Raw genomic sequence first — 12,881 nt, 5'->3', positions numbered from 1 at the left:
TTTAAAATTATTCCCTTTGATGTCAGTCTTGTATTAACTTCTCCTTGAGGCAATTAGCTTCAGGAGAGTACAAACTGTTTGATTCTGTCTTACACTCTATGCAAGCCAAAAGCATGAAGGGATCAGAGAAGACTTGAAAAGCTCACAGAAATCATTGCTGTAGCTCTAGCCTAGGCCCACACAACCATGCTGCTGCAGCTTCCCAGAAACACAGCTTTAATCCAGATTTGCCCTCTCTGACACCCCATCATAAACATGATTGGATTTTCCTTTTTAGACAACCCCTGCAAAATTCCTAACTTCTAAGAAGTCCTCCTTGCAATTCCAGTCCTAATTCTGACCAGCTGGACTTGCACTGAGCAACAGCAGCTGGTTCTGCTGAGACACACATCTCATAAATATGTACTGGAATGCATAACATCTCATAAATACGGACTGGACAGGCAGATATGAATCAGGTAGAAATGAGGAGAAACTGGGAGAGCTAGAACATGAAAAAGCCAGCTGTCCCTCAGCTCAGGTCCAGCTTACCCTGATCCCTGCTGAGTACTTCTCTGAAGCACCAGTCTCTCAGGCACTGGCTGCCTCCCACGCCATCACACATCTCTAAAAGGGAAAACACCCCACAGACACTAATACTGTTGTGTTTAATTGTGATCCTCCCCAGCAGATCCCAGCTTTCTTTGGTGCTGACAAGGATATTTTTCAGTAGTACCAAAGGATGGTAGGAGTAAGTTTCTGCATCTTCAGCAGCAGGTACATATTGCTGGTGCCACAGCTGGCACAGCACCAAACTTGCACCGTCAAGAACCTAAAAACTTTGACATTGACTCGTGTGAGCGAGGGGCAAAAAACCCTCGAAAACCCAACAACCTCCAGATGCATTTTAGAGAAGAACTATATCTGGACAGTTCTTCAGGCTTACATCCTTTCAAGCAATGAAATGGCCTGATCCAGACCCTGGGTTCAGCCAGGTGCCATGCGGTGTGCATGGGAAGAGACAAGCCTCACACAGAGCACATTTTACCTCTGACAGGGAGAGTGCAGCACTCCTTACACATAGAGAGTGGTCCCAGGAAGGAATATGGCCACAGGCAATAAAAACTACATGTGAGATCTACTTTAAGGAGCTGTGAACGCATGATACAGCTGTTATGCTTTGGAACTCACTGCATACTGAGTTCCCTTAAAAGGCTGCAGCTGGGCAGCGGGGAAAGTGGCTGTGGAGACCCACACTGAACCAGCTGGAGTGTCCTGGGTCAGACAGGCTCTTACAGAGCACTGAGAAGCTTCCACCTTCTCCACATCAGCTGAAAGCAGCCATTCAAAGAAAATTTTCCAGGCAGCAAAGTGGAAAAGAGAGCAAGAGACTCAGAAAACAAGGAGTCTTCAACACTGCAGACAGAGTGGGAGGCTACTGAAAATAGCAGGGAACAGACATGCAGTTGGGTCACAAGGACAAAAGTATGGCAAATTTCTTAGGATGCAGCCACAGAATGGGACTGGGTAAAGTTTCTTGCAACATAAAAAGCTGCTAAGAATTCTAGACTACAGAAGAAATAAGAGAGTAAAATAAGCAAAAAAAAAAAAGGCAAGGAAAGAATCTGTGCTGAGGTGTAGGTGCTAAAACTGCTGGTATAGGGGAATTATTTTCAGATTAAAATAGAAAAAGGGCTATCTGCCCCTGCTGATCTGCATTCTCCCTATTTCAAGAATTACCTCATTCTGCTTTGGATGATACTAAAACACTGCTTTCAACAGTCAAAGGTCTTCTAGTATTTTCAATATATTTACTTTATAGAAAGAAGCACAAACAAGACGCTTCCTCCCCTACATGCTCCCACTACAGGAAGACACTGTCAACACTGCAGAAAGCCACAAGATGGTGTTGCTGATGTGAGTTAGGTTCTGCCTAGTAGTCTTCACACTTCTGGCAGTTTCTCCTCAAACCTATACTTTTCAGGTGGAGAAGTTTCCTCTGGAGTTGTTAGCCATCTTGTGACTTATTTATTCTTTAAAATGTCCTCTGCTTACTGCACTCTTTTCACCATTACAGTACTTAATTTTAAAAACATTTAGTTGATTTGCCCAGCAGAGAGGGAATATGGATTCCCCCCCATCCCAAGTCCTAATATGAGAGCATCCCAACCAAAGCTATGTACAGACTCATCAGTACATCCAAAACCAAACAAAGATAATGAGGAAGCTGAACATATAAACAAACACAAATCCTACAGGATTGAGAGTTTTGGGAATCAAAGACCACATTTCAAAAAGCCTTTTCATTCTAACTTCAGATACATTTTTCCCCATTTCTTCAACTCACATGTAAAAACATATTCGTACTCTCTTCACTTTCCATCATTTCAAAAGAATGCACAGGCCTGAGCAGCCATCAGATATTAGTCAGAGGATTGAAATTGTGCTAGTAAGAGAAAACAGCTATTTAAAGGCAATAGTACACAGTGGGTACAAAAGCAGCCTCTACTTGGGTCCTAAAGGCTATTCAACAAAAGTCTTCAACTTACTCCACCTGCAGCAGATCAGCTAAACTGATGAGACTATTAATTCTATACACTGCCCAAGGGAGCTAAAAAAGAAAAAAGAAACAAACTCAAAAGGCAGAAAAACCCCAACCTGTTAACAGCAGATGTATTGCAACTACTACAAGTTCAGGAGTAATAGGACACCAATTCTGGTTGCAGCTAGAAGATAGGTCTTAAAACTTAAGGAACAGGAATTAAATATTTTTTGAAACTGAAGAATCTAATTTGAAGGTTGTTTTCATCAACTCCCATCACCAGAAATCTTAACTCCTTCTCAAATATAAGTGGAACATGAATTTATAGTCTCCCTTGTCCTGTTCAAACAGTGAATTAAAGGCTAGTTTAAAAAGTGACTGAATACAGCAGACAAGAATGTCTTGATAGTTGGTTTGGTTAAAAGCACATGAAGATTTTGGGCTTTGCTGCAAACACCATACCCTTATTATTATGTCTGACACCCTTCTGTGACTCCTATTTTGTGTCTGACAGCATCACATACATGGCCCAAGGCAGGCTCAATCTTCCCCATGTTTTCACTGTCAAAAAACAGCGTCACTGCTCCAGTGGAGTGACATGACCCCAGCAGGATAGCAGGCAGCCTTAGAATTCTGCTAGCCAGGACCAGTTGTGAATAGGGCTTTGCAGAAACAAAACTAAGTCCTAAATTAAGCCAGACAGTGAAGCTGTAATCAAAGAAAAAACAGGAAATCAGGGAGAACTCCCCTCCTCCCAGCAGCAAGTGGGTTTGTGAATTCCTTCCTTTATGGTACAGGCCACTTAATGGGGTCTGACTTGGCACTCAGTGCACACCTTTCAAGCACAGCTGTAGTTACATTTCTCCAAGACAGGTACTATTTGCACCACAGCAATCCCACTGGAGAGGAGTAAAATATCCACCTTGAACCATGCATTTAGATAAGATGCAGTTTACACAAGTTTTAGGCTCACAGTTTAGCACCTCAATCAACATTTGCATCAGGGCTGCTGTCACTACCAGCCACCTACGCTGTAGTCCTGCAGCCTCTACAGCTTTCAAGTGGATACAATTTGTCCCGAAGACGCAATACACTGTACAGCTGCAAACTGCATAATGTTTCCATCATTAAGTGTCACTTGTTTTCACGTCTTAATTTGCATGAAACAGCCTGGAGTGAACCTTGGGTAGCATTAAGGCATCTCAATTAAATAGGAACAATTTAGTTTAGCTAATCAACCCTATTGTCCCAGCAAGCAAAAAGCTGAGCCACATGTACTGGTCTGGATGGGAATCACTGGTAGCACAGGTTAGACCTTGAGATCCTGGAGAACAAGTAGACAGAAGCTTTTTTTTGTCACGAGGCGCTGCAGAGTGGAAGACACAATCCCACAGCAAGTAACTGCTACCTCAACAATTTTTCTTTCGCTTACAGATGAATCACCAGCAAAGCTGGAGCCAATACGCGTAAGAGGCAATGGATGCTGTTGTTTGAGACAGAAGACTGAATTTCAGATACAGAAGTATAAAAGGCAGTGGGATTCTGTATGATTAATGAGTGTGGGGTCAGGAATCATGAGAAATCTGTGGGGGAGATCTTAGTGGTTATGGCTGTGTTTCAGTTTCACAGGAGGTTCTGACCCATGATGTGAAGTACTCTTATAACAATAGACTGTGGCAGTAATTTGGTGGTCATGGGGAGGCTTGACAATATTGGGGGAGAATTCCAACATACATCAGGAGTAGCTTGTAGGGAGGAACCTGTATGTACACGCTGGTGAAAAGGAGTTTCAGATATTGCTGACCTTTTTTTTAAGGATTATCTCATGATTAATTATATTCTTTGTTTCAAAGCTAAGAAATCCTTGAGTGTAGTAGTCTGTCCTGAATGGCCCATCCCATCTCTTGGGCTCTTATGATCACATCATTCTGTTTACTAAGATGTTCCACCTCCCTCTGTTATTCTTTGTAAATTTTTCCACAGCACCAGGAATAGAACAACCTCATCAGTACAAAAGGTGCTGATTAAAGCACAAAATAGCAATAAAATAAAAGATAATGTATCTGTTTAACTGTCTAAATTATTAGTTCAAACAAAGGATTGCTATATTAAAAAAATCACAGAAGTACATAAAAGGGTTTATGAAGATAAATATTTCCTCTAACCTTTAATAAGTCAAGAATTGCTTTGGAAAAAAAAAAAAAACCCAAACCAAACTAAAACAAACTTAATGTAACCCAACTTACCTCAATTTGAAAGAGTTCCCCAGCACCTTCACAGTCATTGGATGTAATTATGGGGGTATGAATATGCACATATCCATTATCCTGGAACAGATAGAACAGCAAAGTTAACAGCTGTCATCCTGAAGGATGACATCAACCAGCACACATAACTAGGCCATTAGCCCCCAGCCAGGACAGCACATGGAGTCTTTTGGGCAGCTTCTGGGACAGATGACAAACTAAATGCTACCATGATTTACACATCAGTGTTTACTACCTGTGTATTTTCCTCCAGGTTTCAAAACCAAAAGAGATTTATGTCATTACTAAGAGTTTTTTTGCAATGGCCTGTTTCCATACCATTCCCCTTTCTTCTCACTTCCTCCAGCATTTTTATAGTTTTGGGCAATTTCAATCAAATTCACCCCTAAGACCTCAACACTTTGTTTCTTTCAGCTTTTTGGAAGGCAGCAGTAGGCAAAGGACACTCTTTGTGTGCTGCATTAAGAGAAGTGATCAAATGTGCTGGATGACAAAAATCACATACTGAATGAAAGAGCCCTTAAAAACACCCGACCACCAATAAAGTGTCAGTCCTACCTTGCATCTTCTAAGATACTGAAGTCAAGCTGATTTTAAGAGACAGGGTATACCCTGGCTTGGTAATAGTTCATAAATCCAGCAGAGGCCTCTGAAACCAGTAAGGCTGAATGAAGAGAGCCCCTGTTCTCTGGATTTCTCTCCAGCGCAGCCATAGGCTTTTAAAACAAATGCAACCCAATATTTAGTGGATGGATACATCTTAGCTTCACAGCTTTTACCAGAATAATACAATTCAGTCAGTCACATGAGAGGTCCTGGTCCTTATCACCAGCTCGTTAAGGGACTAGGAAGACAGTAGTATTTACTGCCCACTCTGAGAACCAAACTAAAATTAATTTGGAACAAAAACCTCATATGGACATGCAATGTATTTTGTGGGAGTACAGTAACACAACCAAGAGGGAGCAAAGTCCCTGCAGTCAGCTCTAGGCTACCTTGGTTACAGGTGCAAAGACCTTGGCTCCTCACTGGGATCCAGTTACTGCACAGAAGGAAGTCTTGGATCCAGAGCTACTTGCTTTGCCTGGAGAAGGAAGTTTCAGTCTACCAGTACAAAATGCAGGCCTCTGACATAGTTCCCTGCATATTCAGAGCCCTGCTGGTTACACGGCCTCCCACCACTACATGAGATGTTTGAAAATGCCTAAATTCCTCAGCGGTAGCAGTTGCTGTAAAGAAGCGCACTTCACATAGAAGACCCCTTACATGCTTTGGAAAGTAATGCAAACTGCACAGATCTGAAATAAGAGAATCCCCATAAAACCTCTTGGATAATTCCCCTTATAAAAGCTTCTAAAATAATTCAAGTTGCATTACTGGCTCTCACAAACCTGGAACTTAATGTACAGAATGGAATTTGCCATTCACAATGCAACTATCTTACTGTGCCTAGGAACAATGTTCCTATCCCACATGGACCACAATTCTCAGAAGATTTAAAAAGGACATTTTAGCTTTCAACATCCAAACCAAAGGCACTTGGCACTAGTCATTCATTCCTGGAAATGAACAGGCTAAAAAAGAGAGGTTTTTAAAGTTACAGAGAGTATTGATAATTTAGTGTATTCAAAGTGTATTCAAGTGTATCCACTTATTTTCTTCTGCCATGAAGCTCCTTACAGCTTTGCCCAGTGAAAATGGTCAATTATACTTTGTAGCTACAGTATGTTCTGACATTGTCAAGTTGGAAATTGCAATATTCTTGGGATGATGCAAGTGGCAATTTTAAGACTTCCTTCCATTAGAGACAGAATAAAACCACAGACATTCCTGGTGCTAGGAGAGTTCTCACACAAGCATTTGTAAATATCAGCTCTGGGACCAAATCTTGCTTATTCCTTTAAAAATAACTTTAGTGTAGCTGCTGCTGCTAAATTGATGATAGAGTCTATTTTTTAATACAGCTCTGCTCTTGAGCACTGTAAACAGGAAGGTATGTCAGAGCCTGAGCAGGAGTGGGTTTGGAGAAGCAAAGCCTGAATAAGGCGGTTTTGTACTTCGGCTGCCTGCGGTGTCCAGGTTTGGAAGCACAAAGCGTTGTAGGCAATGCCATCTAGTGGCTCGACACCGGCACAGCGATTCCCAACAGAGCTGGCTTCTGCCTTAGGAGCAGGCACTATCCTGAAACCAGCAGCTTTACCTGACAAAGGACCCCCTACCCCACTCCAACAAAACCCAAAAAACTCATTCAAACACCATGCAATTCCACACAGGCAGTTCGTAGAGCAAGTAAGCCTTCTTTGTCATTGCAGGCACCAAAGACCAGCAAACCTGGAACCAGAAATTCATCTCGACATTTCTAACCTGTTCCTTGGGCCACACTAATTTTTCATTTCATCAGTCAAGCTCTATGGCTACAGCATCTCTTGTGATCCTCAGTAATCCACTTAAATTAACAGGATTATGTCAGTTTTACTAATTATTATGTACGAATTTTGTCATCAGAATTATCTGAATGTGATTCTAGTCTATCTAAACCAGCTTATCTAAACTAAATCATGTTTATTTTCAGGAACAGCTTTACAGAAAGGCTCAGGCGTGCTAGAGGACTTGCTACCTTTCTTTTTCTAGTCACACATGGTCTCTATGTGATATTTGGCATCAGAGCAAATTCACTGCTCCCCTGCCTGCAAAAAGCCTCTGCTGTGCCCACAGCTTAAGAGGGACACATTCAAAAAATACAGGTGGCTCCCACCCATCAGTTTCAAATGCATCCGACCAGGAGTCTCATAAGGTCAGCCAACAGCATCCACACAGACTTGTATTGCAGTAAGAGGCAAGAACTGAGAATAACATGAAGCTCTGAGTCAGTTTGTCTGTGTTCCTGCATCACAGATTTTTCCATGTGGGAGGAGGTTTCTGTCCAAGGACCATAAGGTCACTGCAGAGGATGGGTTAAACACAATCATATTATGTTGTGTTCCACAGACCACACACTTGCAGGCAATTATACTGCAACTCTGTGAAAGGGATAAATAACAGGAAATGGGTGGAAAGACACTGACAGGCCACAGATGCACTAACCTGGTCATAAGCAACAGTCTGGCCAAGGTGCAGCCAGGCTCTTTCTGGCCTGGAAAGAAAACCACTGTGTGCAAAATCCATGCCATGCTCCTTCCCTGCTAACCTGCTCCCATAGAGCCAGCCTGTGTGGAGTGTTCTACTTGAGAAGCTGGGTACAGAAGGGATTACCTGGAAGAAGGAGTGGATGCTGGCAGTGGCTTCACTGCGGATTCGCAGCAGGGCGTCCAGCGTGTTGTTCCTGCAGCGCAGGTGAGGGAACTGTCGGACGTACTCCAGTGGGTGCCTCTCCCTCATTTTCAGGGGAAATGACTGAAAACAACAAAGAAATCAAAGTAAGAGGATGAGAACTTGGGAGTCCATGCAGTTTTATGCTATTCATGGAATGCCATCTCTCCCTATTAAAAGTCAGTTACTATTACAGAGCACAGAAGAACTAGATGCTTTTGCCTATCTTTTCTGCTTATTTTGTGTATCTTACAATGCATACAGCAGAGCAAGATTCATGAACACGAGAGGAAGTATTGGCATTCCAGAACACTCCACCTTTTGGATGCTGAGCCCCTTCGAAACCCAGCTGTTCACCTCACTGCTGCAACAGCAAGCTGGTTCTGAATGTGGCAGATATGGCTCTTCCAGCTGCACAATCTGAAGTGTCTTGCCAGTTCCACTGTTTCTCCAATTCACGGTAAGCCACCTGCACAGGTAAGCGCTTCAGGGTAGGACAAAGGCATACTTCCTAACTGTCAGCCTGTGCACATTTTCCAAGGAGAAATGGCTCTGTCACAGAAATGAGCTTTCATGATGATCCAATGTTTCTCTTTTGATGCACCCTACAGACACTGCTGACAAATCAAAGTCTGCAGGACCACTCAGACTTAAAGAAAATACAGTTTCAAGCATGTTTTGTTCGATACTTGGACTTTCAAGAATTGATTTCTAGCAGTCCTACCCCTCCTGCTATAGTGACATACCCAAATATCACAAGGTCCCACCACATGAATGGCTTCAGCTTGCAGCTCCATGTTTTGCATCCTATGAGGACTTTTGACAAGCTTCCCTTGCACTTCCACTGCACTTCCAAAAGTCAGGTCTCTAAGAAACAAAGAAAAAACAACAGCTTAACTAGGTGCTGATACAACTACATTCAGAAGAGAGATTCCTGTTAATTTAAGTGGATTACTGAGGATCACAAGAGATGCTGTAGCCATAGAGCTTAACCGATGAAATGAAAAATTATTAAATGCAGAGGTGGGAATGTGAAGAGATCCACAAAGCTATAGAAGAATTTAGGACAAGGCAGGAATGTTGGACAAGCAGGGAGAACAGTGACAGGTTTTTATTAGAAGAGGCTCTTGGTGGAGACAAATGTGGTTGGCCAGTCCCTGGCACAGGGAAGGAGGCCTAAGCAGACCCCTCCAAGCACTGCTCAGCACATGTATTTCTCCAGTTATTTCAAATGGACCTACTTCTTTTCCAGGCTGGGATCAGCAACCACCTGGAGGCTTTCCAGAGAACTCCCATCATTTATGTGCAGGAACAAAACTTCCTTCTGGGATCGGACAGAGCGAACCCAGCCCTAGAGGCAAAAGAAAAAGAGATTGGTTATTTTTTGGCAGGAACGCTGTGTGCTCATGCTCTTCTTCCAGCTGAGCTGGACACCCCACTTCAAGCCTACTTCAGCTTCTTACTGAAATCAAAGTAACTGTTTCTTTAGAGGCAAAAAAATGATGATAATAAAAAACAAAAAGAGAAAAAAAGTTAGTGTCAGTTTTTCTTTTGACTTCAAAGCAGAGAGAAACAAATCCTTAGGCAGAGATATCCTTCCAAGGCAGAGTCTCTTCCTGAGAACAGCAAGGATTATAAAGATGTACCTGCATCTTTGGGGAGCTGAGAATACAGAAAGCAATGAAGTGCTCTGAAGATGTAAAGTGTTTTGGCAAAGTACATATTCCTATCAGTGATGTCTCTTCCAAACTCTTCTTACTGAAACAGGAGAGACCAGTAATGCACTATTCTTCATTACAATACATGCAAGACCATTCTGATGGTTTTCAGTATCAGTTTTGTTGTTGTATCCTTGTAGTAAGGTGCCAGTGTTTCAAATCTTCCAATCTGTTCACTACTGGTTTATGTGCCCTAAAATGCTGGACTGCTAAAACAATGTTGCAGCCAATAGATTCACATGAAAAACTACCTATTCATGCAAAACAAAAATAAAAATTATTGCCTTGGATGTTTTTCCTTTCATCTCAAAAACCAAGACTGCTTCATTGAGCCCATGGGGAAAAAAAAAAAGCTATTAAGAAAAAAAGTTTAGAAATACTTTGTTGAGTTTCATGAAAAGAATAAAACTAATGATGCCCCAATTCTTTGTAACAGCAAAACAGGAAAACTGACCATGTACAGTGCAGGCTAAATGTCTTAAATTGAGTTTTTTAATGACATATAGATTTTAATTACTTTTTTAATGGGAAACGTTAAGTCAGTACCAAGGCAGCAAGCAATAGTAATAGCATGCAAAATGGAACTCCCATAGCTGCTCCTCAGCTCAGCAGAGCTGAGACAAAGCTGGCCTTCAAAGCAAAATTATCTGCTGGGGGCCTTGCAGATCAAATTCTAACAATATTGTAGAGAACAACTAAAACCAGTGCTGATTAAACAACCAAACTGCCTCTTTTCCAACCAGTTTCATCTTTTTCTTAACTGGAAAGGACCAAATAGTCCCAATGACTTCAGACTGAGCAAGTGCTTTAGAGATTTTTTACCACACAAACCAATGCAAACCCATCCACTTCTGTCACCCAAACAGAACAAACCAAGAATTAAACAGCACCAGAAGTAAAGTGTGTTACAGTCTTAAAAATTACTACTAGCACAGGAAAAGCACTGCACAGGCTTGTATAACATGCTTTCCCTACTCCATGTTAGAACTGTGGAAGATTTTAAAGACATGAATCTAGCGAGTCAGACAGGATAAACCACCCAAAGGAAGAACTAATGCAAGAAACAAGATCATCTGGGCATCCTCTTATTTGTATGGTGAAAGTAAAAGGTATTTCCAACAGTAACATGCCTGAAGCTGTTGTGCTTATCCTCTGTATTCAGGAAATCCCCAGAACACACCACGTATGTTATACTGAATGCATGTTTAATGTATAATGCCCGGTATTTTTCCTCCCCACAAACACTCCTTAACAAAACACACCAAAAATGAACAAAGAAACATTCTCAAGGGCTTTTTTTACCACTTCATCAAGCTGTTCTGGAATCTATTAAATAAGAGGAGGAGTCTTGCATCCTGCAATAGGAAGTAAAAGCATACCCACAGGCTTGTACTAGAGCAGCAGAGGCTGCAGCAGCAATGTTCTGACCACTTCACACCTTACCAGAATGAATGTACAATAAAAGTGACAATCCTGACTGTAACAACTAGACTGCACATTCCAACAACCTGGCCATTATAAGGTTGGATTTAAGCCAGACCATATTCCTAGCCCATTTTAATACAAAACCCCTACATTTTGGTAGCAAAGGGGAAGAGCAAAGCAGCAAGGGTCTGGAGGACAGGGAAGGCGGAGGAATGACAGTATTGCAAACTTTAGCATGTTTATTCTAGCTTGCATTATTCATCAAAATTATTACATTCAAAAAGAACCAACACTGGATGAGCTTCTTCCTACCCTATTAGGCTTCACCTACGTGTGAGCAGCAATACCAGCGTGCTACAAACTGGTTTTTGGGTTAGTAGAATCACAGAAAGGTTTGAATTGGAAGGGACCTTAAAGGTTATCCAGTTCTAACCGCTCTGCCATGGGCAGGGACACCTTCCAGTAGACCAGGCTGCCCCAAGCCCCATCCTGGCCTTGAACACTTCCAGAGATGGGGCAAGCTACATCTTCTCTAGGCAGTGAGAAATGTCTCACCCTCATCACAGTGAGAAATTTCTTATAAATCTAAATGTATCCTCCTTCAGTTTTGCTTAAAACTGTTACCAAGTACCCCAGTCCTTTTCATATTCTGACAACTGCACAGCTCTGCATGGAAGCAGGGACTCTATGTGTGCAACCACTGCTCTGCCGGCTGCAAACATCACAAAACAGGGGAATCCTGTGCCAAGGAAGATCCTATGCCAAGGAAAAGTGCCCCGAAGCTAAAATGCCCATTAATTCCAGGCCATCTTGGTTCACAAGAGGAGCCAAATACAAGCGTCAGTGGAAGTGTTACCGATGGTTCTACTGACACTGCTCTAAACCTGGGTGTACGTGGCACAAGACCTGAGAAAAAGCTTTAAGCACAGCAGTACACCGGCAATGGCTCGCTCGCCGGAACAGATAAATCTAACGTGGCGGAGAGCACGTTTAGTACAACCCATCACGGTGACAACGCTGCTCCCCACACGCCGAGCGACCCCAAGGCTTCGCTGGCCGCGACAGCAGCGAACCGAGCACGCACGGCGGGAGAACGCACACACGGAGCGGCTCGGCACGGCGGCACAGCAGATGCGGGAGCTCAGCAAAACGCTCTGCAGGGCTCCCGCTTCCCTCACTGAAGCACGGGCGTGGGCCGTGCCCCTCCAGGCCCTCCCCTCCGCTCGGGCTCCGGGCCGAGTGCCCCGGGCACACACCTGCACTCTGACCGCCTCCGCCGGCTCCCGCGCCCCCAGCGCCTCGCGCACCCGCAGCCGCACGGCCCGCGGCAGGGAGGCGCAGCGCCGCAGGGCCCACCACCCGCCCCGGGCGCCCAGCATGGCGAGGCCCGGCGGGCCCGCTCCCCCAGAGCCCGGCCCGCTCCCGGTTCCCGGCTCCCGGTTCCCGGCTCCCGCTCCGCTCCCGGCCCGCTCCCACCAGGGCCCACGTGAGTCCGCCTGCCTCCCGCCGCCCCACGTGACCGCCCGCCCAGCCAATGGCCGCCCCGACTGCTCTAGCCAGCCAATCGGAACAGAATGCGCTACTCGGCCCACCTATTCCGCCGCCCGGGCGCAAACGGCCCTGGGAAATGTAGTTCTTCCC

General features: G+C 43.8%; 1 protein-coding gene across 1 annotated transcript in view; it reads right to left on the bottom strand.

Moving 5' to 3' along the window:
- Positions 1-12,622, bottom strand: part of NARS2 (asparaginyl-tRNA synthetase 2, mitochondrial) — a 46,120-nt gene extending 33,498 nt beyond the window's left edge. The window contains exons 1-5 of the mRNA XM_030945233.1: positions 12,497-12,622; positions 9,339-9,448; positions 8,844-8,964; positions 8,041-8,181; positions 4,768-4,848 (exon numbers count right to left, since the gene is read on the bottom strand). Of these exons, the coding sequence (XP_030801093.1) occupies positions 4,768-4,848; positions 8,041-8,181; positions 8,844-8,964; positions 9,339-9,448; positions 12,497-12,619 (576 nt within the window). The 5' untranslated portion in view covers positions 12,620-12,622. The remainder of the gene's footprint in view (positions 1-4,767; positions 4,849-8,040; positions 8,182-8,843; positions 8,965-9,338; positions 9,449-12,496) is intronic.
- Positions 12,623-12,881: the final 259 nt, after the last annotated feature.

Source organism: Camarhynchus parvulus, chromosome 1 (assembly GCF_901933205.1).
Source record: "Camarhynchus parvulus chromosome 1, STF_HiC, whole genome shotgun sequence".
In the NCBI taxonomy this organism is placed as follows: Eukaryota; Metazoa; Chordata; class Aves; order Passeriformes; family Thraupidae; genus Camarhynchus; species Camarhynchus parvulus.
Note: the sequence above shows the minus strand (reverse complement) of the source record. Positions and strands in the feature narration are given on the sequence as shown.